The 26,468-nt window shown below is 42.8% G+C and overlaps 1 protein-coding gene across 2 annotated transcripts in view; it reads left to right on the top strand.

Annotated features, from left to right (window-relative positions):
* The window catches only part of LOC142576057 (uncharacterized), a 90,513-nt gene that overhangs the window by 58,985 nt on the left and 5,060 nt on the right, over nucleotides 1-26,468 (top strand). For both annotated transcript variants that reach the window (XM_075685979.1, XM_075685978.1), the window contains 9 exons: nucleotides 2,619-2,740; nucleotides 6,928-7,103; nucleotides 8,739-8,782; nucleotides 10,712-10,803; nucleotides 12,211-12,325; nucleotides 15,554-15,722; nucleotides 18,303-18,403; nucleotides 19,676-19,807; nucleotides 23,172-23,247. In XM_075685979.1, the coding sequence (XP_075542094.1) occupies nucleotides 2,619-2,740; nucleotides 6,928-7,103; nucleotides 8,739-8,782; nucleotides 10,712-10,803; nucleotides 12,211-12,325; nucleotides 15,554-15,722; nucleotides 18,303-18,403; nucleotides 19,676-19,807; nucleotides 23,172-23,247 (1,027 nt within the window). The remainder of the gene's footprint in view (nucleotides 1-2,618; nucleotides 2,741-6,927; nucleotides 7,104-8,738; nucleotides 8,783-10,711; nucleotides 10,804-12,210; nucleotides 12,326-15,553; nucleotides 15,723-18,302; nucleotides 18,404-19,675; nucleotides 19,808-23,171; nucleotides 23,248-26,468) is intronic.

The following is a 26,468-nucleotide window of genomic DNA, read 5'->3' as shown; positions in this document are numbered from 1 at the left end:
GTAGAGCTTGTTGTGCTCGCATTGTAGAAGAGTGGGCATAACGAACGGTCATAATTACGGGCGCTCTTTGTGCGACTGAGTTGAATAAAGCTTGCACACAGTCTTATTCCACACAGTCAAATCTCTGTCGCATTTCAATGACAGAGCACATCTTTCCTCTCCTTTTCCACATTTCAAATTAATACAGTTGAATTTCGTCAATTCGAACACGCTTAATTTGAGCTTTTGGTTTATTCAAACTGACGCTGTGGACCCGTCAAAGTTGTGCGTATTCCAATGGGCAAAAACGCCCTGTAATTCGAACGCGCAAGCATTGGTGATGGTTAATTCGAACATACTGCACCCCGACAGTGCTCTCAGCAGCGTGCCAAATCTCGTGGCGACTCCTCCAACCAACACATCCGCTCTCAGCCGGAGCCACACCGCGGCAACGCTAGGCCTAGCTGCTTCGACGTTCATCACCAAGCTTCTTGCTATTCGGTGCCGTGTTTTTCATTGAAACAATTCGCCGCTGTTAGCAATGGCACTGACTCTGCCTTTGGAATCCTCGCCAATGGTTGCGGAGCGCGGAAAGTGTGGCTCGTTGCATAATGCCGGTTCTCGAAAGTCAGCTTCGTCCCAATACAGTAGTGTTGTACGGTGAAGCATATCAATAGTTAGAAGGGGCAGTTGTCACGGGGCGTGGCGTTTCCTTTAATTACCTACCGGTAATTACCTTTAATTACCGTTCACCTGCCGTCTCCTACCACAGCACGAGTACTGATACGTCTAATAAGTCTTATGGCAGGCCCTTAGAGCTATTTTGGACGTGCCTGTGGCAACTTGAGCCCTTGGGGGCAGTAAAAAGCATGCATTCATTTTTTCGGGCATACTTGTGGCCCCCATGGAGTCCGAAAATACGGACGTCGACTGTAATATTTAAATATGTGTGAATAAACCTTGTGTAACTTCCCACTCATGTGTTAGCTCCGTGCACATACGCCACTGAAAATAAGTCCTCCATTCAATTCATCATCATCATCAGCCTAGTTACGCCCACTGCAGGGCAAAGGCCTTTCTCATACTTCTCCAACTACCCCGGTCATGTACTAATGGTGGCCATGTTGTCCCTGCAAACGTCTTAATGTCATCCGCCCACCTAACTTTCTGCCACCCCCTGCTACGCTTCCCTTCCCTTGGAATCCAGTACGTAACCCTTAATGACCATCGGTTATCTTCCCTCCTCATTACATGTCCGGCCCATGCCCATTTCTTTTTCTTGATTTCAACTAAGATGTCATTTACCCGCGTTTGTTCCCTCACCCAATCTGCTCTTTTCTTATCCCTTAACGTTACACCCATCATTCTTCTTTCCATAGCTCGTTGCGTCGTCCTCAATTTCAGCAGAACCCTTTTCGTAAGCCTCCAGGTTTCTGCCCCATATGTGAGTACTGGTAACACACAGCTGTTATACACTTTCCTTTTGAGGGATAGTGGCAACCTGCTGTTCATGATTTGAGAATGCCTGCCAAACGCACCCCAGCCCATTCTTATTCTTCTGGTTATTTCAATCTCATGATCTGGATCCGTGGTCACTACCTGCCCTAAGTAGATGTATTCCCTTACCACTTCCAGTGCCTCGCTACCTATTGTAAACTGCTGTTCTCTTCCGAGACTGTTAAAGCTTATTAATTTCCCTTAATTCAAACAAATTTTTGGGCCCCTTCGAGTTTGAATTATCGAGATTCGACTGTAGTACAAAGTGATTCCCGGACTCTCATTAGAACGTTGCTAGAGCGGCACATAGCGGCTGATGCATGCTTGCTCTTGATTCAGAAGGTGCTCATTGGCATCGGGCCTGTGGTGGCACCTGGTGCGCAGTCCGCAGACTGCTCACTGTAGGAGGCCGATACAACAGTCACCAATAGGTGTAGTGGAGATGAGAAATCAAAGCACCCTCCTTATATCTCACCAAAATTATTCACCGAAAAAATTACGAAAGAGGACAAAACACACAAGTAAAAGCATAAAACGTGGTCTAGTAGCCTTTAATGGTATTTTTTTATAAATTGATTAGTCAAATGAGAAGCAGTGATACAGTCTCCTTGTGCCGCCATTTTAGGAAGGCACAACCACCAAAGTGATATCATTGTGTGCTTCCAAATGCAGTGCAGAAATGTTATGGATCAGAGAGGAATAATAAAGTTATGTTATGGCAAGCTTTAATTGTACTTTCTAGAATGCAAATGCCAGATTTTTTTTTATAGAACCAGTGTCACCACCATTGAATCCCTTTATCTTAGCACAATATTTCACCATTGTGTCAGAACTTGCACTTTCTTCTGCAGGCTAATTATTTTCGCCCTAAACAATCAAGCTGTTACCAGACAAAAATCTGTTATTTATGCATTTGGGTAATGGAACTTAGCACAGGTCTTACTTTATTGGCCATGTGTTACTCCTCAGCTTGGCTCAAATATTGGTTTTGACAATTGTGGACCATCTGCATTAATCAACTGTTCCTACATTCGACCTTAATCTTTCCAGAATGGTATAGTGGTTGAGAAATGGAAGTGCTTGGCACATTAGGTGGGCGAGTCATAAGTGGATCCTTGTCTTGTCCACTTATTGCATCGCAGATTATCTGCACCACTGGCTTTGACTCCGAAGAACGAGCGCTGCTAAAACAGATGGTCCTGACAACCGGTGCCAAATATACCACCTACCTGACACGTCTCAACTCTCTGCTCATCACCAAAAAGTAAGTGCTAGTTAAAGTCGAGCACAGGCTTTGTTCACAACCTGTCCATCTCTATCGCATGGCATTAGAAGAACTATTATTTGCGAGTGGGGTGTACAGTATTGCACAGATTCATCTTGGGGCTAGCATTTATGGGGATAGAAGGAGCTGCCACCTGAAGATGTTCTTATTTAGATGTGTGTTGATTTGGTGGTTGGCTCTTGGCACATGGTTAAAACACACACACACACACACACACAAAAAAAGGAGGGAGAGTGACAAGGACGATGCAGAGGTGAGAAGCGGCGTGAATGAACAAGGAAAAAAAAAAACAAAAGATATGTGACAATGTGATGCAAGCGCATTGGTGTTGCCTAGGCGATGGAGAAGCCTTTACTCAGTTGCTTATCATGGACTTGCCCACCACACTGAACGCATGGGCATTGTTGCTCTTTGGCAGCTTTGGCTCTTCAGTTTGTGTGCACCTGCCATGATGTGCATCATCCTGAAATGCAGATATTGTGCATGCAACCTTGACTGCCATCAGTTTAAGTGGTGTTCCGCAAATTTAGTTCGGAGCTTTTACTAGCTTTATGCCCCCATGCGAGCTTCCGCCGTTCCTACGTGTATATGCACATAGAAACCGCTGATCGCCTGAGAACCCAAACTCCACTTCGAATGCGTTGCTGTCAGCAGTTCAGCTCCTGCGCGTGATCGCATGCCCAATCTTCTATGGGTACGAACAAATCAAGGGCAAGGTTCCCGCAACGGCATGCTGCCTGTCACTGCCATTGGCTACAACTACATCGTCGGGAGTAGCTGATCAAAGTTGCGGCTTGGGGCCAAGTTAACGAAACATGTTGCAGGGGCTGTATGACTACTGGAAAGCAGAGGAACCACTTCAACAATGAATGTGAGGGCACACGGATAAAACTCGAATGGCAGCAACTTGGTTCATGGTCGCCATGTTTTCGGCACTGCTGATTGCGGCACAGTGATCAGACCAAGAAATCGAACGAGAGCATGTGCGGTGTCTGAAATTTCAGTCGTCGTTCTACTTTAGTTCGATAGAGTTAGTTCTGCAGCAGTGCCATGGGGAACTTCGAATAAATGAGCGGGTCTGAAAATTAAGTCGGTGAATTACTTCCCTCTATGTAGTTCTTTTTGCCTTGGTTCTCAGATACAGTCAACATTCAATTTATCGGATTCCCTAGCGGCCACGAAAACGTCAAAAAAATTGGGCAGTCCGAAAAAATGAATGTATGCCTTTTACTGCCTGCAAGGGCTCAAATCGCCACAGGCACATCCGAAGTAGCGCTAAAGGCTTGCTAGTGCACTTACTAGGCATACTGGTGCTCATACTGTCTGATTGGAGATGGCAGGTTCATGCGTGTATAATTAGGGACAATTGCGTGACAATTGCCCCTTCCCACTCTTGATACGCTTCGTTGCGTAACAGTGCTGTATTGAGGCGAAGCTGAATTTCGAGAACCGCCATTGTGCAAAGTGTTGTGCTTTCCGACCTTCGAAGTCATTGGCGAGGATTACAAAGGCAGAGTCGGTGCCATTGCTAACAGTGGCGAATTGTTTCAATGAAAAACACGGCACCAAACATTAAAAAGCTTGGTAGCAAACGTTGAAGCAGCTAAGCCTAGCGTTGCCACGGTGGTGGCTACAGGCACCCTTCAATGAAGTTTGGCTGTATATGTCACGCCACCTAGCAGCAGTGGTGAGCACCCGCTAGTAGGCCTTCACCGTCATTTCAGCATTGTCTATACTGTGCTCAGGCCTGCCTGAAAGCCTCCTTTTCCAATTTTGCAATGGATTAATCACGGCCTATCGGCAGCTCCTCCGAGAGAAGTGTGAACAAAAAGATCAAGTGCAGATACTGTTGCGTTAAGGATTGTCACAACTGCGAAGGGGGCATCAAATTTTACCACTTCCCTTCAAAACCGTGGGAAGCGACCCGGCAGCTTAAGTGAATCTTTGCGGTTCATGTTGCTCTTGCAAATTTTTGTTAAATGAACTAAGACGTAAATGCAAAAAGAAGAAAAAAGAACCAGCCGCAGCACCCGTAAAAGTGCACAATAAAGCGACAACCGCATAAAAATGCGTGAACTGATTCCTGCTATGGTAAATTGGCTTAGTAGTTTAGCTCATCTCGCTCCAAAACAAACGCATTGTGGTCGTTACGTGTCAAATCTAGCTTCGTAAGCGCTCTGTGCTGGAGCTTTATACGCACTGTGCTTTTTGTTGTGCATTAATAAGCCAACATGCAGCTTCTTTCTGTGCCAAGATCAAGACACAACTGCTGGAACCGGGCTCATTCATCCCGATGTTTTCTCGCACTTAGAACAGAACTAAGGCTGGAGTTTAGTGCAGCACACGTCGAGTATTCACAAATTAGCATTTCTCTTGCGCTTACTAGCGCACATTGGTTCATTCAGTCTTCACATTGTTTAGTCTCAGATTATTGCTCTCTATTGTGTTTCAGCAGTGATGACTTCTCACCTTCGATCCCGAACGACAATACCAGAGTATGTTTAAGGCGCTTTGTCGATGGAGAAAAAAGTACTTACTGCCAATTCGCCAAAACCTCTACAATTGTGAGGTACAAAGAACACTCCAAGTAATGAAGCTACAAATGACTGTTAAAAATGTCTATGGCTGCATTTGCTCACATAAGTGAAATAAAATAATGATTTATTAACTTACTTTGAGTTCGACGTCATAAGCATGCTTGCTTTGTTGTGACAAACACTTCGCGACCTTTGGTGGTTGCTTAGTGGCAATGGTGTAGGTTGCTATGCACAAGGTCACGGAATCGAATCCCGGCCACAGCAGCCGCATTTCAATGGGGGCGAAATATGAAAACACCCGTGCACCTAGATTTAGGTGCACATTAAAGAACCCCATGCGGCCCAATTATTCCAGTCTCCCACTACTGCATGCCTCGTAATCAGGTCGTGGTTCTGGAACCTGAAACCCCATAATTTCATTTAATTTAAGCACTTTACTGCGATGTCCGTGCTGTTTACTTCTTTGACACGATATACATGGTTGTAGTCGCAGATTTGACATCCTTTCTCAAGCGTCGGTGTTCCAAAATGGGCCTTGATGTCTTTTATTGCCTTAAAACCACACTTAGAATGGTGGACATGTTTCAAACGAGCGCTGCAAAAGCATGCCTTCGTAGCAGTGGCCGCCTCCGTGTTTCGCGGAACTGACACAGTGGCGGATTGCTGCGCCACCTCCATTGAATGTAGCCGATGGCTGCCACCAGACCTGCATGGGAGAGTGCAGGTTTGAGGTGGTGACATAATCAAATTAGCAGCGGTGGTGGCTTTGACTAATGCCGTTTCAAACCTACGGTCATGGCAAATAGTCCAGAAAATCGGACAGCGAAGGTTTTTTGCATCCGAAATAACAGACATTCTTATACATTGACTCTATAATGTGTGTGGCATTGCCGCGAAGGCATCTGAATTATGGGGCATGTCTGAAAAATCGGACCTCCTGAAAATTGGTCGTTGACTGTACGTGCAGCTACCTACTTGATCTACGTAGAATGTGTGCAGCCATTAAAAAAATGTTGTTTGGTTATAGCGCAGTACCGCTTATAATGCAGATATTCGCGGCTCTACCTACTTAAACTATAAGTGGTCTATGCTGTATAGTCTAACCTCTACATAATGAGCACTGTGTAGCTTCAGGTTGCTCTACCCAATAGTTTAGTATAGTTTAGTTTGCAGCAGGGTGACGTGAGGAGAAGTAATGCCACTAATCATGAGGGTTAGTCAGAGTTGTCAAGAGAAAGCTTTACATCAAGGAAAGCTTTGACCATTTTGTACCTTGAAATATTAATCAGTACTTGCTGCTGTGATACTGCCGCACTAGGTGTAGAATGCTGTCAGCTAGTGAAGGCACAATTGACTTAGAGTACAATTCACGCGCTTTAGAAGGCGTGGGGAACAGCACAAAATATTAGGACGGAGACAGGAACGACACCATACCAGCGCTAAGCGTGTGCATGAATAGACCACAAGCTTTCTTTGTGTAGGTAATTCTAGTTCAGCTTGTTCATTTGGATTTCATTGGAATCTCTCCGAATCATTTTACTCAACTGGCAACGAGGTTAGTTTGTTGAGCGCCGCTGCTACAGGGAATATAGTCGCTTTACTGTCCCCACGTCTCTTTTGCCTGAGCAGGAAGGAGGGCCTGAAGTACCAGAAGGCCCAGGAGTGGGGAATCAGCATCGTGAACACGCAGTGGCTGCAGGATGTGATGCTGGGCCACTACGAGGCCCTGCGACTGCCCACGGCCCCCAAGTACCAGCAGTTCGAGGACGTCCGACTAGACTACGGGCTCGTGCCGCACCTGATGGGTTAGCATTTGGACTCATTCTCTCCAGTTATTGGGACAATAGCACTTGGGTAACACGAGCAAGGAAGAACAACAAGGACGGGCACTAACTTTCAAGTGATTTTCGTTTCCATAAGTCATGTACTTACGTCGAGAAAATGCAACCACACGGATACAGAGGTTACCACTCAGAGCTACAGACGAGGCGGGGGCACTGACACAGCTGGCGCCTGCTTTTGCTATCAAATTCGCTTCCGCAATTTCCCACGTATCTTTATCTGAATTTCTGTACAGTGTGAAACATTCCTTAAACAATGGTTCACAACCACAGTCGTCACAGTGCACTGGTCCCATGAACTGTATCAAACCAACTAGCCCAATAGTCTGTAATCCTCACTCTCTCCAGACTGGCATGCGGGAAACCGAGTGTCAAACCGAAACTTTTTTGTTCCAGTTGTCATTCCATTAAGAGGAAACAATTTTGTTCTAGTTCAGGTTTTTAGTAAAAAAAAATAACTGTTTAAAGTCGTTTGAACCGGCTTAAGTACCTTTGCATGATCAAAGAATAATTACAGGAAAAGAGCATGAATTTATTTTGTACAAGAACTTGACAAGGTCAGGCAACGCATGGATCAACAGCCCCAGAGAAAGGTTGGCAACTGAACCTAAAACTGTTATTTTTCCTTTTACATTTCATTCTGGAATGAAAAGAATTGTAACATTCCTGTTCAGTTCAAGTTCGATATCTTGGTGAAATCTGAAACTGGGTTTTACAAGTGTACAAATCTACGCATGTGCCCCTTCCTTGCTCACTTTTTGCTTCAACACTGCAGCACGACTGATCATATGTCTACTCCACATTCTTGGCTGAGTTGGGATTCTCATTAATATGCTATAAACCAGTAATTTTGAAGTGTGATTTACCAGACACTTTCCCCGTGTGTTTGACTGTGTGCTCTGCTTCGGAAAATGCTTGTTCATGTACATTTATGGGATATAAATGAGAGCAATTTGCGCACTTTTTTAACGCTGAGGGGATTCCCTGTGAGTTAAGCGTTTGGCATTCCTGGAGAGTTTTAGGCAAAGACTACTAGAATGGAGGTAGTTACTGTCCTTCTTGAGTTGCTGTTGGCGTGATGCTGCAGTGGATTCGCTGCAACATATCTTTTAAAAGAAAATAAGAGCCAGTGAAAGAAAGGGAAAAGAATTGAGTACTCTGTCCTGTCCTCTCTTCTTTCTGGTAAAATTTATTTTTTCATGCTAGGAACTATGTTGCAACAAAAGGAGCAGCTGAAAGTAGACCAACTCTCTTCTAGAATGAATTATTTTACAAATGCAAAGTAACATTGAAAATGTCTTTGTCTCAGCAGAAGTTCAGTTTAAGAAAGTTTCTAGAGCTTGTTGTGTGTGAATTCTTAATTTGTCTATTGGAATGCTGGTTGAACTGAATTGGCACCTCTCACGGAAACCAGTACTGGAACTTCACTGTTATGACTATTTCAAAAAAAAAAAAAAAAACTTTTGAGTGTATATTGGAATGATCTGGCCTGAACAGAAATTAAGTGTTGGAATCAAGAACACTCTTCTTTATTCCTAATCCTCAGTAGAAGTGCCTGTATTTGCTCTGTATTCACTAATAATCATGTCTGTATTTCAGCGGCGTGGAGGATACCCATTAAGCTCACAGAAGAGGTCTGGAAGGTACGTAAATTGACAGCATGCAGAAGCTGTTGATACCTTGTATACCAAATCTGAGGAACAAATTTTGCTCAGAATTTTCGAGAAAGTTAAGGAAATGTAACTCGTGTAAAGTATGAACCGAATCAGATAAAAATTGACCTAATATTTGAATTAAGCACACAAAGATACATATAAAGGCAAACAGCTATACTATAATCAAGCCACTAAAATCTAAAGTTTACTTCAATATAACAAAATTATATTATATTCTAATTCAACCTTTTATGCAAATCACCAGTCGCCAACGGATGTTTCTTACCAATGAAATGGCCGTAAAATTTTCCGGATTATCAGGCAATGAGAAACAATGAATTTCAATTAGAAAAAAATTCATTTTCTTAAAATTGAGAGTTGCTGACCAAAGGGACTGTTTCGTGTCGTGTCAACAATATTTTCACATTGCCGGTACGAAGTGAAGCCTGCAAAGCTTGCGCGTCCACTACACCGCCGTAGCTTATAGCATTGCCTGCAGTGGAATGACACTATCATGAAAAGTGCAAGCAGAGGAGAGTGAACGCTTCATCTGCCTCTCGCTTCAATGCGTCTCTGAAACTCAAGGTTACGTGACCTCTAGCACTAAACGCATAGTAAGACAGTGCACACAAAGCCACAGCCATCTCGTCTTGTCCAGTCTTCGCACCTGTCACAGATCATCTCCAAGGCCAGGCGTGTGAATCGCGTACACGCTTAAGCATGCGCAGCTGCGGCCGAACCTGCCCCCACTGCTTCTCCCACTAACACACGCCTAATCACATTACTGTGCTCTCGTCTCCCTCCCCTCCCGCTCGCGAGGGAAGACGGTGTACATAAAGCCACCATTCTTCTCGGCTCTTTCTTGCATGCTTTTCGTTGCACTTGCAGCATATGACTTAAGGCACAAGATAAAATGTTATTATATTTGGACCTCATAAGTAATGTGATGGCAAGAGGGCCTTGCTGCTGCACTTCGGCGGCCACTCTCCGTCGCGGCATGATTCGGGAGTTGCGCTTGTAAGCAGCCACGTGTAATTCGACCCTTTGACGATCTGCATCCACGCCAGTTTTCATTTTATTGCCTCAGTATAACTTCACACGGCACTGAAATTTCTTTATAATATTGACATTGTGTATAAACACATTTTGTTATATTGAGGTTCAATGTACATAGTGTTCTATGGACAAGAAGTTGTAAAACGTTACATAATTCATTATATTTAAAATTTCATTATTATCGACATCTAACTGTATCTGCAAGTTTTCAGCACCATAACTCGAATAATAGAGATTAATAATGTTTTTTGTCTATGATCCAACTTCTCCCAAACGGCACAATGATATGGGCTCGATATAGAGATTGATAACACCAGCAAGTGTGAAATGCATTGCCGTGTGTTTATGACTGTAGTATTGTGTCTCTTAGGGTACAAAGCCAATGTCTGTCAGTGTGTCTTTGGCTTTCTGTCTGTTTTTCCAATCATAGGAGATTATAAAAAACCATCTATCTACCAAATAAGGCAGAGAGATGGCTTTTTCCAATCTCCTAAGATTGAATGTGTCACTTAGTAACAATTAAAATCTAAATGTAACCTGTATGTAATTTTTTGTTCTTTGGTAAATGACATGGCTGTTGTACGACTTTACACAGCATATTACTTCACTGGCAAGCTTGTTCACTGCAGCTGTTTTGTGGGCAAATATGATTGCATTCAAACAGAGGGCTTTGTTTTTAATTAGCCTTAATGTGATTGATGTTACTATTGTTCTCTTGTTTTCCTTTAGGTATGATGCTTCAGTTTCTGTTGTTCCTTTATTCTTGTTTCTTGGCACCCTTCTGTTCTTGTTATGCTCTGTTAATTTCATTCAAGGAGAACCGTTTCGCTGTTCCTTTTCTTTCTTGTTCACTGTGTGCAGCGGTTCACGGCTTCAGAGGCCTTCAAGGAAGCCCAGAAGCGGAAGCAAGAGACCCCAGTGAAGTCCGAAGCAACGACTCCAAAACAGCAAAGGTCCGTTCACATTTCTGGCTTGTGCAGTGCTTTCACAATAGTTTTGTTCCGCATCATTCTTGTCGTACCACAGACAATTAGGTTTCTGTACAGTTCTGCTAACACAATATAATCGTCGACTCACTTAGTTTTGTAATTTCGTTCAATATTGCCGAACAGCCGAACACTATAGAGTGCAGTCATTAATATGAGGCAAGGAAGAAGGAAACCGAGGAGAGGTCTCACCAATTCTAGATGCATTAAAAAAACTGCCGTAAGTCACATGTCGTTTTAGGCATAGTTTGTACTGTGTTGACAACACCGCAATTTTGTTTAAGGAGCTGGTAGATCCATGGCTCATAGTAACCTTGTTATGGCTAGCACAGTGGCAGTATAGTAGCATCTGTTGTTATTACATCGGTGATTGGCACATTGGACCTTTGTTTTTGTTGCTTTTGGTCAAGGAAGCATGGAGGAAAAGTGCTTGGCTGCAGGCAAAGGTGAGGAGTTGGCCCATATTCAGAGGTGCTTCAGCTCTGTTACAGAGAGGGACACTAGGGGCTTCCTCTCACTTTTTTCTTGTCCTTCCTCTAGAGTAGAACATGCCTGTTTAGCGCTTTGTGATTGGCATGCTCCTACATAGTTGCTTGAAAGTAGTGTACTCCTCGATTACATAATGCCTCTATGACTGCTGGTATCTCTACTAAATCAAATGCCTTTTCATGACCTATGAAAGCCATATAGAGGGGTCGATTGTACTCTGCAGATTTCTCGATTACCTGATTGATGACATGGATGTGATCCATTGTAGAGTGTCCCGTCCTGAAGCCAGCCTGTTCTTTTGGTTGACTGAAGTCAAGTGTTGCCCTTATTCTACTGGAAATTGTCTTAATGAATATTTTGTACAATACTCATATGTGATATGATATGATATGTAATGAATGCGGTGAACCTAACCAAAACCAGCTGCCTAACTTCATGTGCAGGTGCTGTGCTGCCACAGTGTTAATGCAAATTAACTGCAGGGTTGTCACACGTCTGTTGAGGGAATAGTACATGGGGATTTGACAAACTGGCACAGTTATTGCTGTGGCTGTACTGCAGATTGAGACAAGACCACTTTATTTTTATTTCGTTTCTCATTGATACTTTAGTTTGTGTGGGTGTGTATGTCCCACAGCACCATTTTGAGGACAGCAATGTAATTAATTTACTTCTATTCATGTTTGTAAACTTTGTTGTGAATGCTGCTTACACTGAATGTTCGCTACATGCAATAAGAATTTTGGCAACTATGGCATTAGAGTCAACAAGTGTTTGTTTCCATGTGTGTGTGTTGTCTCTGTGCATGTGTGTGTTGATACACACACGCTACATATAGCAGCCACATATGCTGGGTACAGGTGTGCTGTAATCTTTTATTATCAGGCCAACACCTGAAGAGGAGGAGAACATACCGGTGACAGTGACCACAACTCTTCCGGAAGACAAAGTCCCGCAAGTTCTCCTCACAGGCTTGAAGGAGGTGGAAGAACTGAAAAAGGCAAGCTGGCATCCCGCACTTTGTTGTTTTTGCATAATAATGGCACATAGTTAAGCCTTTTTACTCAGCTTCTGTCTTAAAGATCTCGTGCCTTGATAATCTCTGAAAAAGAAAAATTGTTAGCCTTAGCTTCGAAAGCGCCGCTGGTCAAGATGACTGGGCACTTACCTGAATAGATGTGTACCTTTTCTTTTATGTTCTGGAATTTAAGCTAATAGGGACAGTATTTTGCAGCGATGCCTTTTCCAATTCTATTCTTTTTCAGACTTTTCGCGCTTGGCCAGTGGTCAGAGTGACGGTCTGCCCACATTATCAAACGGGATCGGGCGGTCGTGTGTGTTGGATGATAAGAATAGCATAGAATAAGGCATAAGGCATCGCTACAAAATAGCGGCCCAGGGCACCTTTGAACGCACAATTGATATGTGAAAAAAAGACACTGTGTATTTTGTTTGGTTGTTTATTTATTTGCTTATATTTATTTAGTGTAACTGTTTGTTAAAGTGTTTATATCTGAAGTTGCGTAGACATATGCCCATTGTTATTTGTTAGCATTGATTTATTTATTTATTTATTTTTGATTGATTGATTGATTGATTGATTGATATATTGATTGATTGATTGATGCATGCATGCATGCATGGAGAGGGAGTGCCAGCTCTGAGAGGGGAGGGGCAGTGAAAGTGAGGAGGTTTCTGGGATTATGGCCAGATAGGCTCTTTGTTGAACATGAGATTAACAGCTGTGCACCAGAAAAAAATTTGCTTTATAGTCTAGTGTATACAATAAGTTTACTTCACTCACGACGCGTACATAGCCCCAAATGGTTTGTGGCTGGCAGTACCAGTACAGACATAGTATGCAAAGCAATAACAAATTGAAAATGCGACTGTACCCAAGGTTTTGTGATTTGGAATCAGATATAGGTCATAACTTGTACTTATGAGGAAGCTTTAGCTCTTGGAAAGCAAATCCAAGAGTTGCATTTCTAATGTATTTTCAGCATAGGGGTTAGGGCAGTACCATGATGTCCACGGTGTGTAACGTCCATTAGGCTTGCATGATGATTGAATGGAAACCCAGTGGTCAATGTTTTGGCAGTGAAAGTGGCATGGTTGTCAGGTGACATAAAAGGATTGACACTGGGAAATGTTGCACCGAAAATATGCTGGAAATGAACTCCTCATGGCGGTTGCCTTATTCTCCTTACTCACGTACATGTGAAACCCAGAAGTCATCTCCTTCGGCAAGCACTCGACTTACTTGAGTGAAACGTGTGGCACCTAAAATAAAAAGACAAATTCTAGTGATTGTTGAGTAAAGGCCTGAGTTTACAAAGCTTTTCATTTTGTAAGAGCTGCTGCTTGCCATTGGTTGGCACTTGGTCTTATGGGCAGTTCTGGCAAACATTGTTTTTCATGAATACAGGCCCTGATTTTTATTAAGGCGCTCAGGTTCTATGCAACACCTGAAACAAATTGCAGATCTTTAAAGAATTGATGCATCATGTGCAACTCCACAGAGAAAACAGGTATTGTGGGGCTATAAACGGCAACTGATTGAATGTTCAAAGCGGACAGTGTTATTTTATTTACTTGAAATTGTTTTAAATTTTTGTTGTGAGCCTCGCAAAGCTTTGTTCAGTATATAATGATATTCTCTGGAGCCACATGCAACATGCCCATTTTTTTTTCTATTTTACATACCTTAACAGCTTTTTGTGAACATGGTGCTTGATGTTGCTGAGCATTCTTACTGAATTTTTTCTTTTAATGTATGTTTGTTCTTTTTAACAAAACGTTAGGGCTGTGTGAATGCCGAATAGTAAATTTTGAATCAAATGTCGAATCAAATCAAGAAAAAAAAAAGCTGATTTTCAAATATTAGATCATTATTGACAAAAACTTGATGCTTACAAACTTTGGGCAATAAAATACAGTGCTGCCTAACAAGAATGTAGCAAGCTATCAGTAACTTAGGTAGATAGAAATCAAGATATACAGTACAGTCAGGTCTTATTAAAGGGGACACCAGATTAATATGTCGGCACTGATTACAGCTCAGTTCTAGCATATGAAGGACTGGAAAATTGTTTATCTATTGAATTTCTGTTCAGTTGAATCAACTGCTTTTTTTTTACTCAAACTTGCGAATAAATGATGTTCTGTGGCACTGATACCAGTGATGTTTTCAGTTTAATAGTGGAGTTGGGTTCTGCGGCAATCTTTCATATATTGCATAAAAAGTTTTGCTTTCCAGTTTTTCTCTAAAATAGAGAAGGGCCATCCCAACTTTACAGCAGGTGGGTTATCGTAAGGCCAATCTGCACAACAGACAAAAGGACTGCGCGTCATGTGACCTGATCACTGCCCTGTGCATAGCCGGTGCCGACAGTTAAAAGCAGGTGCAGCTTCATTGTCAGGTTCGGCGTGTGATTTGCCACCTGTCAAAGATTCTGAAATCTGAAGGGTCACAGCAAGTTCGTGTTGTGCAAACTTTCCTTACTCTGGCATGCTCTGGTGCAGTAAGGGCGTCATCGTCACTGCACTATACCCGCAGTGCTTTCCCTCGTGCAATGAGAAAAGCACATACTAGAGCACACCTGCTGAAACTCTCAGGCTGACAGCCAAGTTTAATATGCGAAAACCAAACAACTCGTATGTCACACATGCACCCGCCAGTGTTGCTGGATCGGTGTGCAGTTTAACTGCGACATAAAGAATTCACATACAAGCTTTTACTGCGCGAAATGTGCTGAGATTTTGCCAGCTTGATGTGGGATGCATACAGTTTAACAGGCAATGCATAATTCAAACCAGAAAATTTGGTATCATGGCCCCTTTGATGCAGTGGAATTCAGCAACCTTAAGCAGGTCTGTGAACTGCTTGCAGAAGCAAAGTTCCCCAGTATATGTAGCCTGGTGACTCAATAGCTGCGGCTTTTCATCGCTGAGCTCAAGGTCACGAGTTCGATTCCCAGCCTCGGCTGGGAATCAATGTATGCAGTGCAAAATATGCAATGCGGAGCAAAAGCTTTTGTTTAGCAAGATTTTGGTGCATGTTAAAGAACACCAGGTGCCTAAAATTAATAATTCCTCCACTCTGGCTTGTCCTGAAAGCTCCTGTGTGGCTTTGAGACATTGAATAAACCAAGTCATCTGATCATTATCTCTACTAAGGCATCCCAGTGTGATGCTAACGAGTTATCATTATGTCCCCCATGTACAGGGTGTTCTTCAGCTTGGTGGTGCACTGGCCAAGTCACCCAAAGAATGCACACACTTGGTGACAAACAAGATCCAGCGAACGGTGAAGCTGCTCTCAGCCTTTGGGTCAGCTAAATTTGTTGTCACGCCACGCTGGATCCAGGACAGCATTGCTAACAATGCATTTGTTGGTAAGGAAGCCACAGGAGTTTCTGCTTTGTGTCGAGGTGCAGGTTGAACCTAGCTGATCAAATGATTTGGGAGAAAACGGCATGCAATGATGCAACTGATAAAAAACTAACAGATGAAGGCTTTCAAATAAAGGCTTCTATATTAAAATGCCTCACCTTCATCATCGAAGTATGACAGGGTGGAAACAAATACAGACATTGCTTGGGAACTTGGAGTATTTTCAATGTGTCACTGCTGTAGTTGTGATGAGGAAATTTAAAAAATAGTAATACTAAAGTGAAGCACTAGCCTCCTCAGACCCAGTGTCCACTCCCATGGGCACTGGCTTCCATCCGTTCCAATTTAAACAGGTATGATAACCTTAAGCATCCTGGCATAACATCAAGCTACTGTGGTATCACCTGCATTCAATCCTTTTGTTTCCTCTGGTTTTTGAGAAAATTGATACTGCTGTGTCATCATGAAGAACACAACAATTAATGTTTAGTAGTACATTTCTAGTGCCACCAACTGGTGCTGCCATCCAGGCTGAAAAATGAAAGCAGCAAATCGAAACATGATGCAAAACCTGTATCTATGTGTTTAGGCATGCAAAAGACACTTATATCTTAACAAACTGGAGAAATTAACTCTTTGTCCACGTACATGGTGGTGCTGATGTGAGCATGTGCCATGCTATCTGAACAAGGAAGTAGAAAGTTTCTCACGTTCGTAAGGGACTGGTTGACAATAAGAACCGACGTTAAAATACACTGTGTCACTAAAATTTTGTTGAGTCTGAGGAGGCTAGGCATAGAAAAGGAGCAGTTCAATCCACTATTGATCTGAACGCATAATTAGTTTTCTGGCCAACACTATAACTGCAGTTTTCTATTTTTGTTGGAAAGAGAGATTGATATGGCCTATTAGATTCGTGAACAAAGTAGACATGCAGGATTAAAGCTAATACTTGTCTTATTGTGGATAAGGTAGAGGACACAGATGAGGTACCTTAAATGTTTGCTATGGTACTCTGCAATATCTTCATTTCATCGCTATGGCTGCCATTATGCAGTTATGTGTTGCCACATCTTGATGCACAAGTATTTTATATGTGCATTGCCTTTCATTGCATAACACTAAGACAGTGAGAATAATATTAAGCGGCAGCAAGATGGCAATGCAGATTATAACTTAATTTAATAGGTGTGTAGCTAATGTTTAGGTGTGTGAATTTGTTCTAATTGAATCGAATTCAGAATATTTTCTTATTTTTTAAACAAAGTGAAATAGTGCAAAGGTTGTGTGAAGTCTGGTAACTAGAAAGCTTATCTGCATTGTTTAGACAGACGCATGCAATTATTTTCACAACTGGACATCTGGTCAACCGAATTGCTTGTAAATGATAAACTGCTTTCAGTTGTCTGGTGCGCCACAACAATAACAGTAATGAAACAAACAAACCATACGTCATCAGATACACATGAGCATTGTGTTCACTGAAGGAGAGAGGTGCGGTACTGTGCAGCACAACACAATGTTTTAAAAGGGCCCTGAACGAACCCTCGGGATTGGTTAAATAACATAGTCCACGGGTAGCATACGCTGCTGTGAACATCTCAACCAAGTTTTGCTGTCGTACAGGGTGCGGGGAGCTCGCAAGCAGATCGCGAAGTCGCCTTTCTCTCAAATGCTCTCTTTTCAACAGAAGGCCCTGTCCTCATTTCCTTCTGGACACTTAATTTCGTCATTCCCTTAGACGGCTGCTATTGGCCAATAGCTGACATTAAGCTGCGGTCGGCTACATGGCATAGATACCACAAGTCACGAGTCCACTGGCTAAGCACACTGCAGCTCACTGAAGACAACTGCATTTGGCTTATGTTTAGTGTGTTGTAGGCATCCAAAGGCAGGAGTCGTGGCGTCTATGTTAACATCCAAAATGAAATTTGAGCTGCACGCCATGGTGACATTTAGAAGATGGAGCATTGCGGGCACGCCCCACTGCACCGTAGCCTTCGCAGTGCAAGGCATTGAAGAAGGAACAGGAACACAGCGGAGGCTGTGTTTCATTGCCAATAACTCCGCTTCTGCTGAACAAATTGAATTATTTCTGAGATAATATATTTTCACTTCAAAGGCCTTGCTCCACTTCGATAAAAGGTAGTTCAGGGCCCCTTTAAAGAGGTTCAAACACAGTGAGAGCAACCAAATAATATATCGCTTTTCCTAAATCGAGACACTAAAATCGCGCGTAGTGTGCCTAAAAGCGAGACATTCTTATTGAATGAGGGGACGTGTCTTGGTGTCTTCACTCCAATATGTGTTGCTGTCCCTTACATTGAACAGATAGGAATATTCAACAACTTCGAGTAGTGAATTCTCAAATCGAATATGGCGTGAATAGCAAAGAACATTTGATTGGATATTACTGGGAAAGACTGTCATCCTTCAGTACACATGTATAGGATGGTGGTGATCTCTAGCACTTGCTCTTGCTAACTGTGTTGTTGTATGACTGTCTCTTTAAAATCAGGGCAGCTTTCAATACTCTCGTCCCCTTCCTTCTCACCTCTTCCCCTTGTATACTTGGCTTGCAGAAGAGCGGCCATACCAGGTTGATGACCCAGATGCGGAAAAGACGTTTGGTTTTAGCCTTGATCATGTTCTACAGAGAACAGACCGGACACCACTGTTCAAGGCAAGTAGATGCAAAAACTACTGTTAAGAAGACATTTGTTTCCTGGTGGAGAGAGTAAGAGATACTATGTGGCACGTAGCTTAAGAATACATTTTCTTCGAATACTGACAAAGAAATTTTGCCTACGATATCGGCAAAAAAACTTAGCTTGTTGCCATAACTAGCAACTGAAGTTACTCCGAAGATCCACTCCACCACCATGGAAAGAGTGAGCCTGCATTCCTCACCTGTGCCATCTGCAAGCTTGCTGTAGAGCTGTTGTGGGTAGCACATTTGAGAAACATTAAGTAATATGAAACATGGTTCACAGACCAAGCAGTGCCATCATCTGGCTGTGGCGTAAAGAGAGCAATGGCACTTGGTGCTTTGGTTTGAGGAGTAGTCGAGTGGCTGGTCGCTGCAGTCTTAGTGGCTTAGGAGGATGGTAGAGTGGGTTGGTAATCTACTGTTGCTATAGAGGTGTACAGAGTGAAGCAGTGGACAGGACAACGACAGACAAACATGAGTCATCGCGTTTGTCTGTCTCATGTCTTCGTGTTGTGCTGTTCTCTGCTTTACACTATACACATATATGCCAACTCTCCGAAATTTTGCATAGAGTTTATCTATTTAGGCTCGTTTTACGATTTCATGGAATTTGCACCAAGTTTTATGAAAAATTTGCACTTGAAAAAGTTGTGCTCACAGGTCTCCGACCTTACCATTGGAAGTCTTCTGCTTGTAAAAAGACACCAGAGGGGTACTTGTTTTGAGTAACTTTTTGCATGAAAAGTTCCTGAAGCAGGTGAAATCGGCAACAGGAGATTCGCTGAAGGTCACTGTGATCTGGAAACAATGTGTTCATTGTCAGAGTCACCTGTTCCAAGTTTGTTGCTGCTTGTGTGTTCCGAGTCTAAAGCTAAATCATCATTAATAAACTGCGCGTGTATCTCGCAAAAGGCATCTGTTCAGGGCAAGCTTTATTGCATGCTATCCTCTCTCCCTCTCCACTTCCTTCCTCGGTGTCTGGTCAGTGGAATTTTTTTTAAATCCTGAAATTTACAGGTCGGCAGGTAGGCGCCCCTGCAACAACTCTGTTGTCTTACTGTCCACCATTAGCTCATGATTTGCTTAGTCATGGCGAACATTTAGATGAATGCAGAAGCCCCTCTCATCCTCATTGTCTGCTGAGAGTGTGCACGCCATGTTCCTCTGTGCTACTTTTCTTTGCAAGTCTTAATGCAAGTCTCGGACATTTTTACATTTTTCACTTGCCGTGGTAAACAATTGCAGGGCATGATCTTCTTCATTACGCCTGGCGTCTACCCATCACCCCCAATCTTGAAAGACGTTGTCGAGTGTTCAGGTGGAATGGTGTACCTGAAGAAGAGGCCTTCTCTCAAGCAGGTCACATCGGTCACACAGGTAATTCACATGCATGCTTAGAAATTCAGACGGAGGTGGGACAACAGAGTGCAATCGTAGCCTTGTCCTCATTGCTTATAGGTTACCCTTGCCTGCAAGGAGGGCCCAAATGAACATTGTTTTCTAAAGGCTATTTAAAAAATGCGAAATCTATCTAGAATGATCCATTACTCTTTAGAACTCTGCATTTTAGCATGTGGAGAGTGCTTATAAACTGAAAACAAAAAAAATCAAAGCTAGTCATTTATCTCTTGAATTTCATGACCAAATTGTGGCACTAACGATGTCATCACGATGACGTGGATTGCGCAGCGTTGCACACATGTTTTCTTCTTATGCAGGAAAGGCAATCATGTGTTGCCATGCTTTATTTTCCATTTCTTCGAGTGCAATGTGTTCATCTTTCATTAGTGTAAATGACTAACACTTGCTGCCAAAGCATACGTCAGGGGGAGCTGTTACAGAAACATTAAAATGGTGTCACTATTGCCATATCTTGTTGCATTTTTGGGGGTTTCCAGAGATTTCGTTCGCAGTAAGACAGGCCTGTTAGCAATTCTATAGGTGTGACCGACCAAACTCAGCCTGGTGTAACACCAGGAAACATGAAGTAATCGTGGCTGGCCTATTACAATTCCAAAATATCAGATAGCTCAGCCTCAATCTAAATACAGGCTTTGTAACCGGAAAGGACGCAGGGATGACTGCTGGCTCCACTACCTCAATATTATGAAGTCAGCTCCCCGTGCTACAACTAATTAAAATTATACATTGTATATAATGCTTGTTGAGTGCTTCTCAACACAGGAGGATTGCATTATATTTAGTTCAAAGTAAGCTAGTCTTGACATGGAAGCTTTGAGGAACTTTCTCCTGCTCCAAAACAGTTGAGATACATGAAAATTCTGTGAAATCCACAGTCACTGACATCACTGGTACATCTGACATCACCGACACCACTGCTCAAGTGCAAAATTTGAAAAGGAAACTTTTGCTTCCTTTTTCTCTGGTGATATTCAGTATGTTTTTCTATAAAAGAAATGCAAGTGGAGTTTTGAAAGAGTACGGTACCCAGTAAAAAACTTATTCAGCATTTCTTCTTAGTGTTTATTTTAGGATTAAGTTTTAGTTCTTGATTAGTATAGGCATATGAAAACCAATAACAGGGATTGTGGACTACAAGGCTTACCAGCTGTCTTGAAACAAGCCCAACATTTAAGAGGCTATAGCAAAATATATTGAAGCAAGTAAAACTGGTAGATGAGGGATGTACCGTATTGCACGATTCTATCGCGCCACTGATTGCTAACGCGGCAGTTATATTACTGCCGAAATACGCAAAAAGTAACTTGGTGCCGATTCTACTGTGCACATCAAGTACTGTGTTGCACGATTCTATCACGCCACTGATTGCTAACAGCAGTTATATTGCTGCCGAAATACCCCAAAAGTAACTTGGTGCTGATCCTACTATGCACATCAAGTACCATATTGCACAATTCTATCACCCCACCGATTGCTAACAGGGCAGTTATATTACTGCCGAAATGCCCAAAAAGTAACTTGGTGCCGATTGTACTGTGCACATCAAGTACCGTATTGCACGATTCTATCACACCACCAATTGCTAACACAGCAGTTATATTACTGCCGAAATACCAAAAAAGTAACTTGGTGCCGATTCTACTGTGCACATCAAGTACCGTATTGCACGATTCTATCACGCCACTGATTGCTAACGTGGCAGTTGTATTACTGCCGAAATACCCAGAAAGTAACTTGGTGCCGATTCTACTCTGCACATCAAGTACCGTATTGCACGATTCTATCACGCCACTGATTGCTAACGCGGCAGTTATATTACTGCCGAAATACCCAAAAAGTAACTTGGTGCCGATTCTACTGTGCACATCAAGTACCGTATTGCACGATTCTATCACGCCACCGATTGCTAACGCGGCAGTTATAATACTGCCGAAATACCCAGAAAGTAACTTGGTGCCGATTCTACTGTGCACATTAAGTACCGTATTGCACGATTCTATCACGCCACTGATTGCTAACGCGGCAGTTATAATACTGCCGAAATACCCAAAAAGTAACTTGGTGCCGATTCTACTGTGCACATTAAGTACCGTATTGCACGATTCTATCACGCCACCGATTGCTAACGCGGCAGTTATAATACTGCCGAAATACCCAAAAAGTAACTTGGTGCCGATTCTACTGTGCACATTAAGTACCGTATTGCACGATTCTATCACGCCACCGATTGCTAATGCGGCAGTTATATTACTGCCGAAATACCCAAAAAGTAACTTGGTGCCGATTCTACTGTGCCCATCAAGTAACGAAACCCGAGTCAATGCATGCAATGTTGAAACAATATTATGGAATGTACAAAAGCACACAGACATGCTCTCAGCTGAACCTTAGCGGCTAGTGGCTATCGGAGTCCAACAACACTTCCTTTTCACTGTCTACCGACCAGAGAGTCATCTCCAGTTCCATTTAATGCATTAGAAACGCTATACTTCGGGAGGCTCATGCAACCATCGCCTGCGGGAGGGCATTCCACACACCATGGGCCCACCTTGCGATGTGTCCGAGCGTCACTTTCTTCAGACAACCCATTTGATAGCAGTAGGGCTAACTACCTTGCATTGAGCTTTCCTCCTTTTTCTTTTTTTAAAGTAAAATCTCGTTTCATTTTTTTATTATGAGTAGAACTAGTTACAATTGTAACACGCATGCAAATTTGAATGCACCTTTTATTTTTAAAAAAAGTGTGCTTTGGAATCGTGCAAGTACGGTAGTATTTAGAGGCCATGTTTTGTAATGGCGCTTTTCATTTTTCTTTTCTTTGCTCTTAATCATTAGCTCACACAAAGCCACAGCTTCAATACTGTATCACCATTATCAGCCGCTCAACGGGGTGGATCATAGATGTGGATGGGATTATAGGAAAAGGACCCTTTCTAAATATGGTGCTAGTTTTCTTTTACCAACATCAGAACATTGTATGCTAAGAAATGACCTAAAAAGATGTATCGACAATGCCTTTGGATTTCAAAAGCAGTCTATCCCATTCAGGCTGGTGAGCTGTTAGTTATGATAAATTTGATTACTTAATCAAAATTGGTTAATTCTTAACAGTCAAAGACTAACTTCAACCTGACCTTTCTTTTTCATGCTTTCGCTGCAGAGAGAATGCCATAATCTGCAAAGATGTTTAGATTCTCAAACCTGTGGTGCCTTTGTGGTGCGTGCTTGCAAATTCGATCATTACAATGGATTGTGATGCATGACATACTTATGTAACCTTCCTTTACTTTTTTACCTTTATTTCTCTCTCTCCTTTCAGGGGGGAACCAAGTTCATAGTCATATCCTGTGACAACGACCTGCATCTCTGCCGGGATTACATGTCAAAGAACATTAGTAAGCAAAACACATTGAATTTTGAGATCATTTTACTCCTGTTTGACTCTGATAATGCGTTATACAGTCGAACTCACTTATAACGATTCCTGTTTTAACAATACATCGGTTACAAGAATGAGAAGCTGCTGCACCGTCAACTTATGTATGTTGTCCATGGTGAAATAACCCGATTACTACTATGCCCTGATGCCATATTGTCGGTTATAACGATGAAGTCTGACTGCTGGATGTCGGAGCCAAAGCGTAGTGAAATGCAATATCCTTGAAAAGAAAACGAGAAATTTGAGGCCGCTGCACGATGGGTTGCTGATCCAGCATCCGCTGTGCACTTATTTTCCAACCATCTCCACGCGCCTCTCTCCCGTTGCCCTTCCACCCCTCCGAACACGAATGGGCTGCGGCCATAGCTCTACGCTGCTCCTCCCGCTGAAGCACAAATGGACCATGCCAACTACGCTGCTCGTAGATTGCTCACATATTGCTCGCTGGCTCAGCTCAGTTCAGCTCAGTTCTGTGAACAGCTTAATCGTTCGCGTTCGTCCTTGTTGGTTGCATTGAAATCGTTGGTGGCCACGCGATTTCTCAGCCTCATTTGACTCACCGCCTAAACAGAAGACGGCTGATGTGCCCACTTTTCATCGGCAATGCACGACATTGCCGGTGAAAAGAAAGTGCACGGCTATAGAATTGGGAACTGAGTGCTTCTAACCGATGAGGCAATCTTGCGAACCTGCTTGCATCAGATAGCGACGGAAATGATGGCAGCAATGACGTGATAGGGCAGGCTGTCTCAACGTTGTCCTCACAGGAGGCCCGCAGATGATTCAGACCCTCCGGCGTTTCGTTTTCACGAGGATCCTTCTGCTCTACTACGTGGAGCACCTGAATGCCTTGGAGAAGGATGTCAGCTAGCTTCACCTAAAGCATGCAAGGCTGATGGACATAGGGTTTTCTTGTGCAAGCCAGTGAGAAGTACGTGGCAAGATGCTTGTGGCGAGCTCACCTCAGCATTTTTTAAGCGGACATCTCAAGCGGACAGGCTGCCGCGGCAGCGCCCTCGCAATTTTTAATAGGTCCCTTTTGGAGCCACCAAAGCGATGCCCCGGCAGTGCTCGCATATCGCTTGCCGCCCGTGACCCCTCTTTGCAGTTGTTATAGCAGTGCCATTCTTTAACGCCGACAGCCGCAGCTTGTTACACGCGACCGGGGCGCCCAGGAAGCAGTTAAACGAGTGAACACAATGAGCAGCCAGATGGAAGAAAGTGGTGGGAGGGGCACTGGTCTCCCCGCCATTATAGTTTTCTCACATCACCTCTGCCATCTCTCCACTTTGAATTTTCATGCAACCCGGTTATAACAATTATCGGTTATGACAATGTAATTTTTCTGGCACTTGAATATTGTTATAAGTGGGTTCGACTGTACAGTCGAACTCGTTTAGAGCACGATAGCTCCACAAAAAGTTCTTGTTATGTCAGTAGTTAATTACATGTGGACTTGTCCTTTAAAAACATGCAGAAATTGCTTACACAGAAGCTCACATAAACAGTCAGCACTTTATGAACATTTGTTGGCAACATATTTAAGAAATATTGTTTTTCTTGCCAAGTTTCAGTTCCGAGTACAGAGTTTCTGGCAAATCTCTTACGGCAACACTGGATGACGAGCAACAAGCTTTATTTATTAATTAAGAGCGGGAACAAAGCACGAGAAAGAAAAAGCTTGGCGCACGACTAGCTTTCCTTTGAGAGCACGGTCAGAGGAGATGCAACATCTCCAGCTTCGGTGGCATCACACAGTTATAGTCGAGGAAATGCTATGTACACCTCAGTTTCACATGCCACAAGTACTGTCTGGGCGAGTTCCACACGAAGCCATAGGTGGCTTGGGGCAAAGATTGCTTTCGGTGTCCTGTCTGGTATTGCCTACAGGCAACAAACCTATTCCGGAAAAAGTTTCGACAAAATATTTATTCCTTTCGTTGAATATCCTTATTCTCAGTGTATTTTGCACAATTCTACAAAAGAAATGTTTAGTTCAGGTATTCTTATGTCTCGTTCTTAAGGGGCTTAAGATGTGACATCACTTCGATCCAAAAATCAGTATTTGAATATTTTCAATTTTGTTCAAGAAGAGCAGCTAACTTACACGTTACGTTGCACATCAAGCCGCTGCCATTTATTTTCTTCTAGAACTTGCTATGTATTTTACTACGAGTGGGACTTAAGTGGATTCTGGATATGAGAGTGATGCATTCTAGCTGGCTAGAAGCACAAACTACTGCGGCACACTGCCATTTTGTAAAGGTGTCGTCATTATGGCTGTCCATCAGCCACTTCAGCTTGAGCACGCCGAGAGCCATGAAATTACATTTTCTGTGTCACTTCATCCAATAAAATAATAAAGTTTGAAAGGTGGGATGGCTTCATCATTAGCAATGGGCAACGATGTAAACTAAGTATGAACAATCCGTGATGCCCCAATAACGGCAGAGTGACCGCTGATTCTTTGCACTAATACTTCTTGAAAAACGGGTGAGCCGGCTCACAGCTTCCGAAATCAGCATGCCCATTTCTATGTTGTTTTCGTTCGGCATGTGCCCTCTAGTTGCCACTACCAGGTTTAAAGTGTTCATTGTAACAGTACAATAGATAGGGAAAATTTTTTGTTATAATGTGGATGCTGCTTAATTAGAGATGTTCAGAAGACTTTAAGTGCACTGGAATGGGGTCATTAGAATAGGTAGATTGTTATATCTTTAATTATTATAAGTGGGTTCGACTGTAAAGGTATCGTTCAGGGATGTGCAAATACCGAATAGCTTGATTTATTCGATTTCAAATCGAATAAAAAACACTGCTGAATAATGAATCATAGATCGAATACCAGAAGATGCTTCACAAAGTTTAATGTTTACAAATTTTAGGCAGGAGAGCACGGTGTTGGACATGCTCGGGAGTCTCCTAGCATTGCAGAAAAATAATGAAGCAAGCTATCAGCTAAATTAGGTACATAGAAATCAAAATATACAGTACCGTCTATCCTTATTAAAGGGAATGCCAGATTAGTATGCCAGCACTGATTACAGTTCAGTTCTAGTATTTGAAGGCATGCAGCCGAGAGGTCAGCACACTGTGGTCATGTGACACCTTCGTGCCCGCCGTGTAAGTCCAAAGCTAGTCTTATGACGGGTTGCTCGTAGCTGCAGAAAAAAAGAT

This window comes from Dermacentor variabilis, chromosome 3, assembly GCF_050947875.1.
Source record: "Dermacentor variabilis isolate Ectoservices chromosome 3, ASM5094787v1, whole genome shotgun sequence".
NCBI classification, from domain to species: domain Eukaryota; kingdom Metazoa; phylum Arthropoda; class Arachnida; order Ixodida; family Ixodidae; genus Dermacentor; species Dermacentor variabilis.
This window is presented reverse-complemented; position numbering and strand designations above follow the sequence as displayed.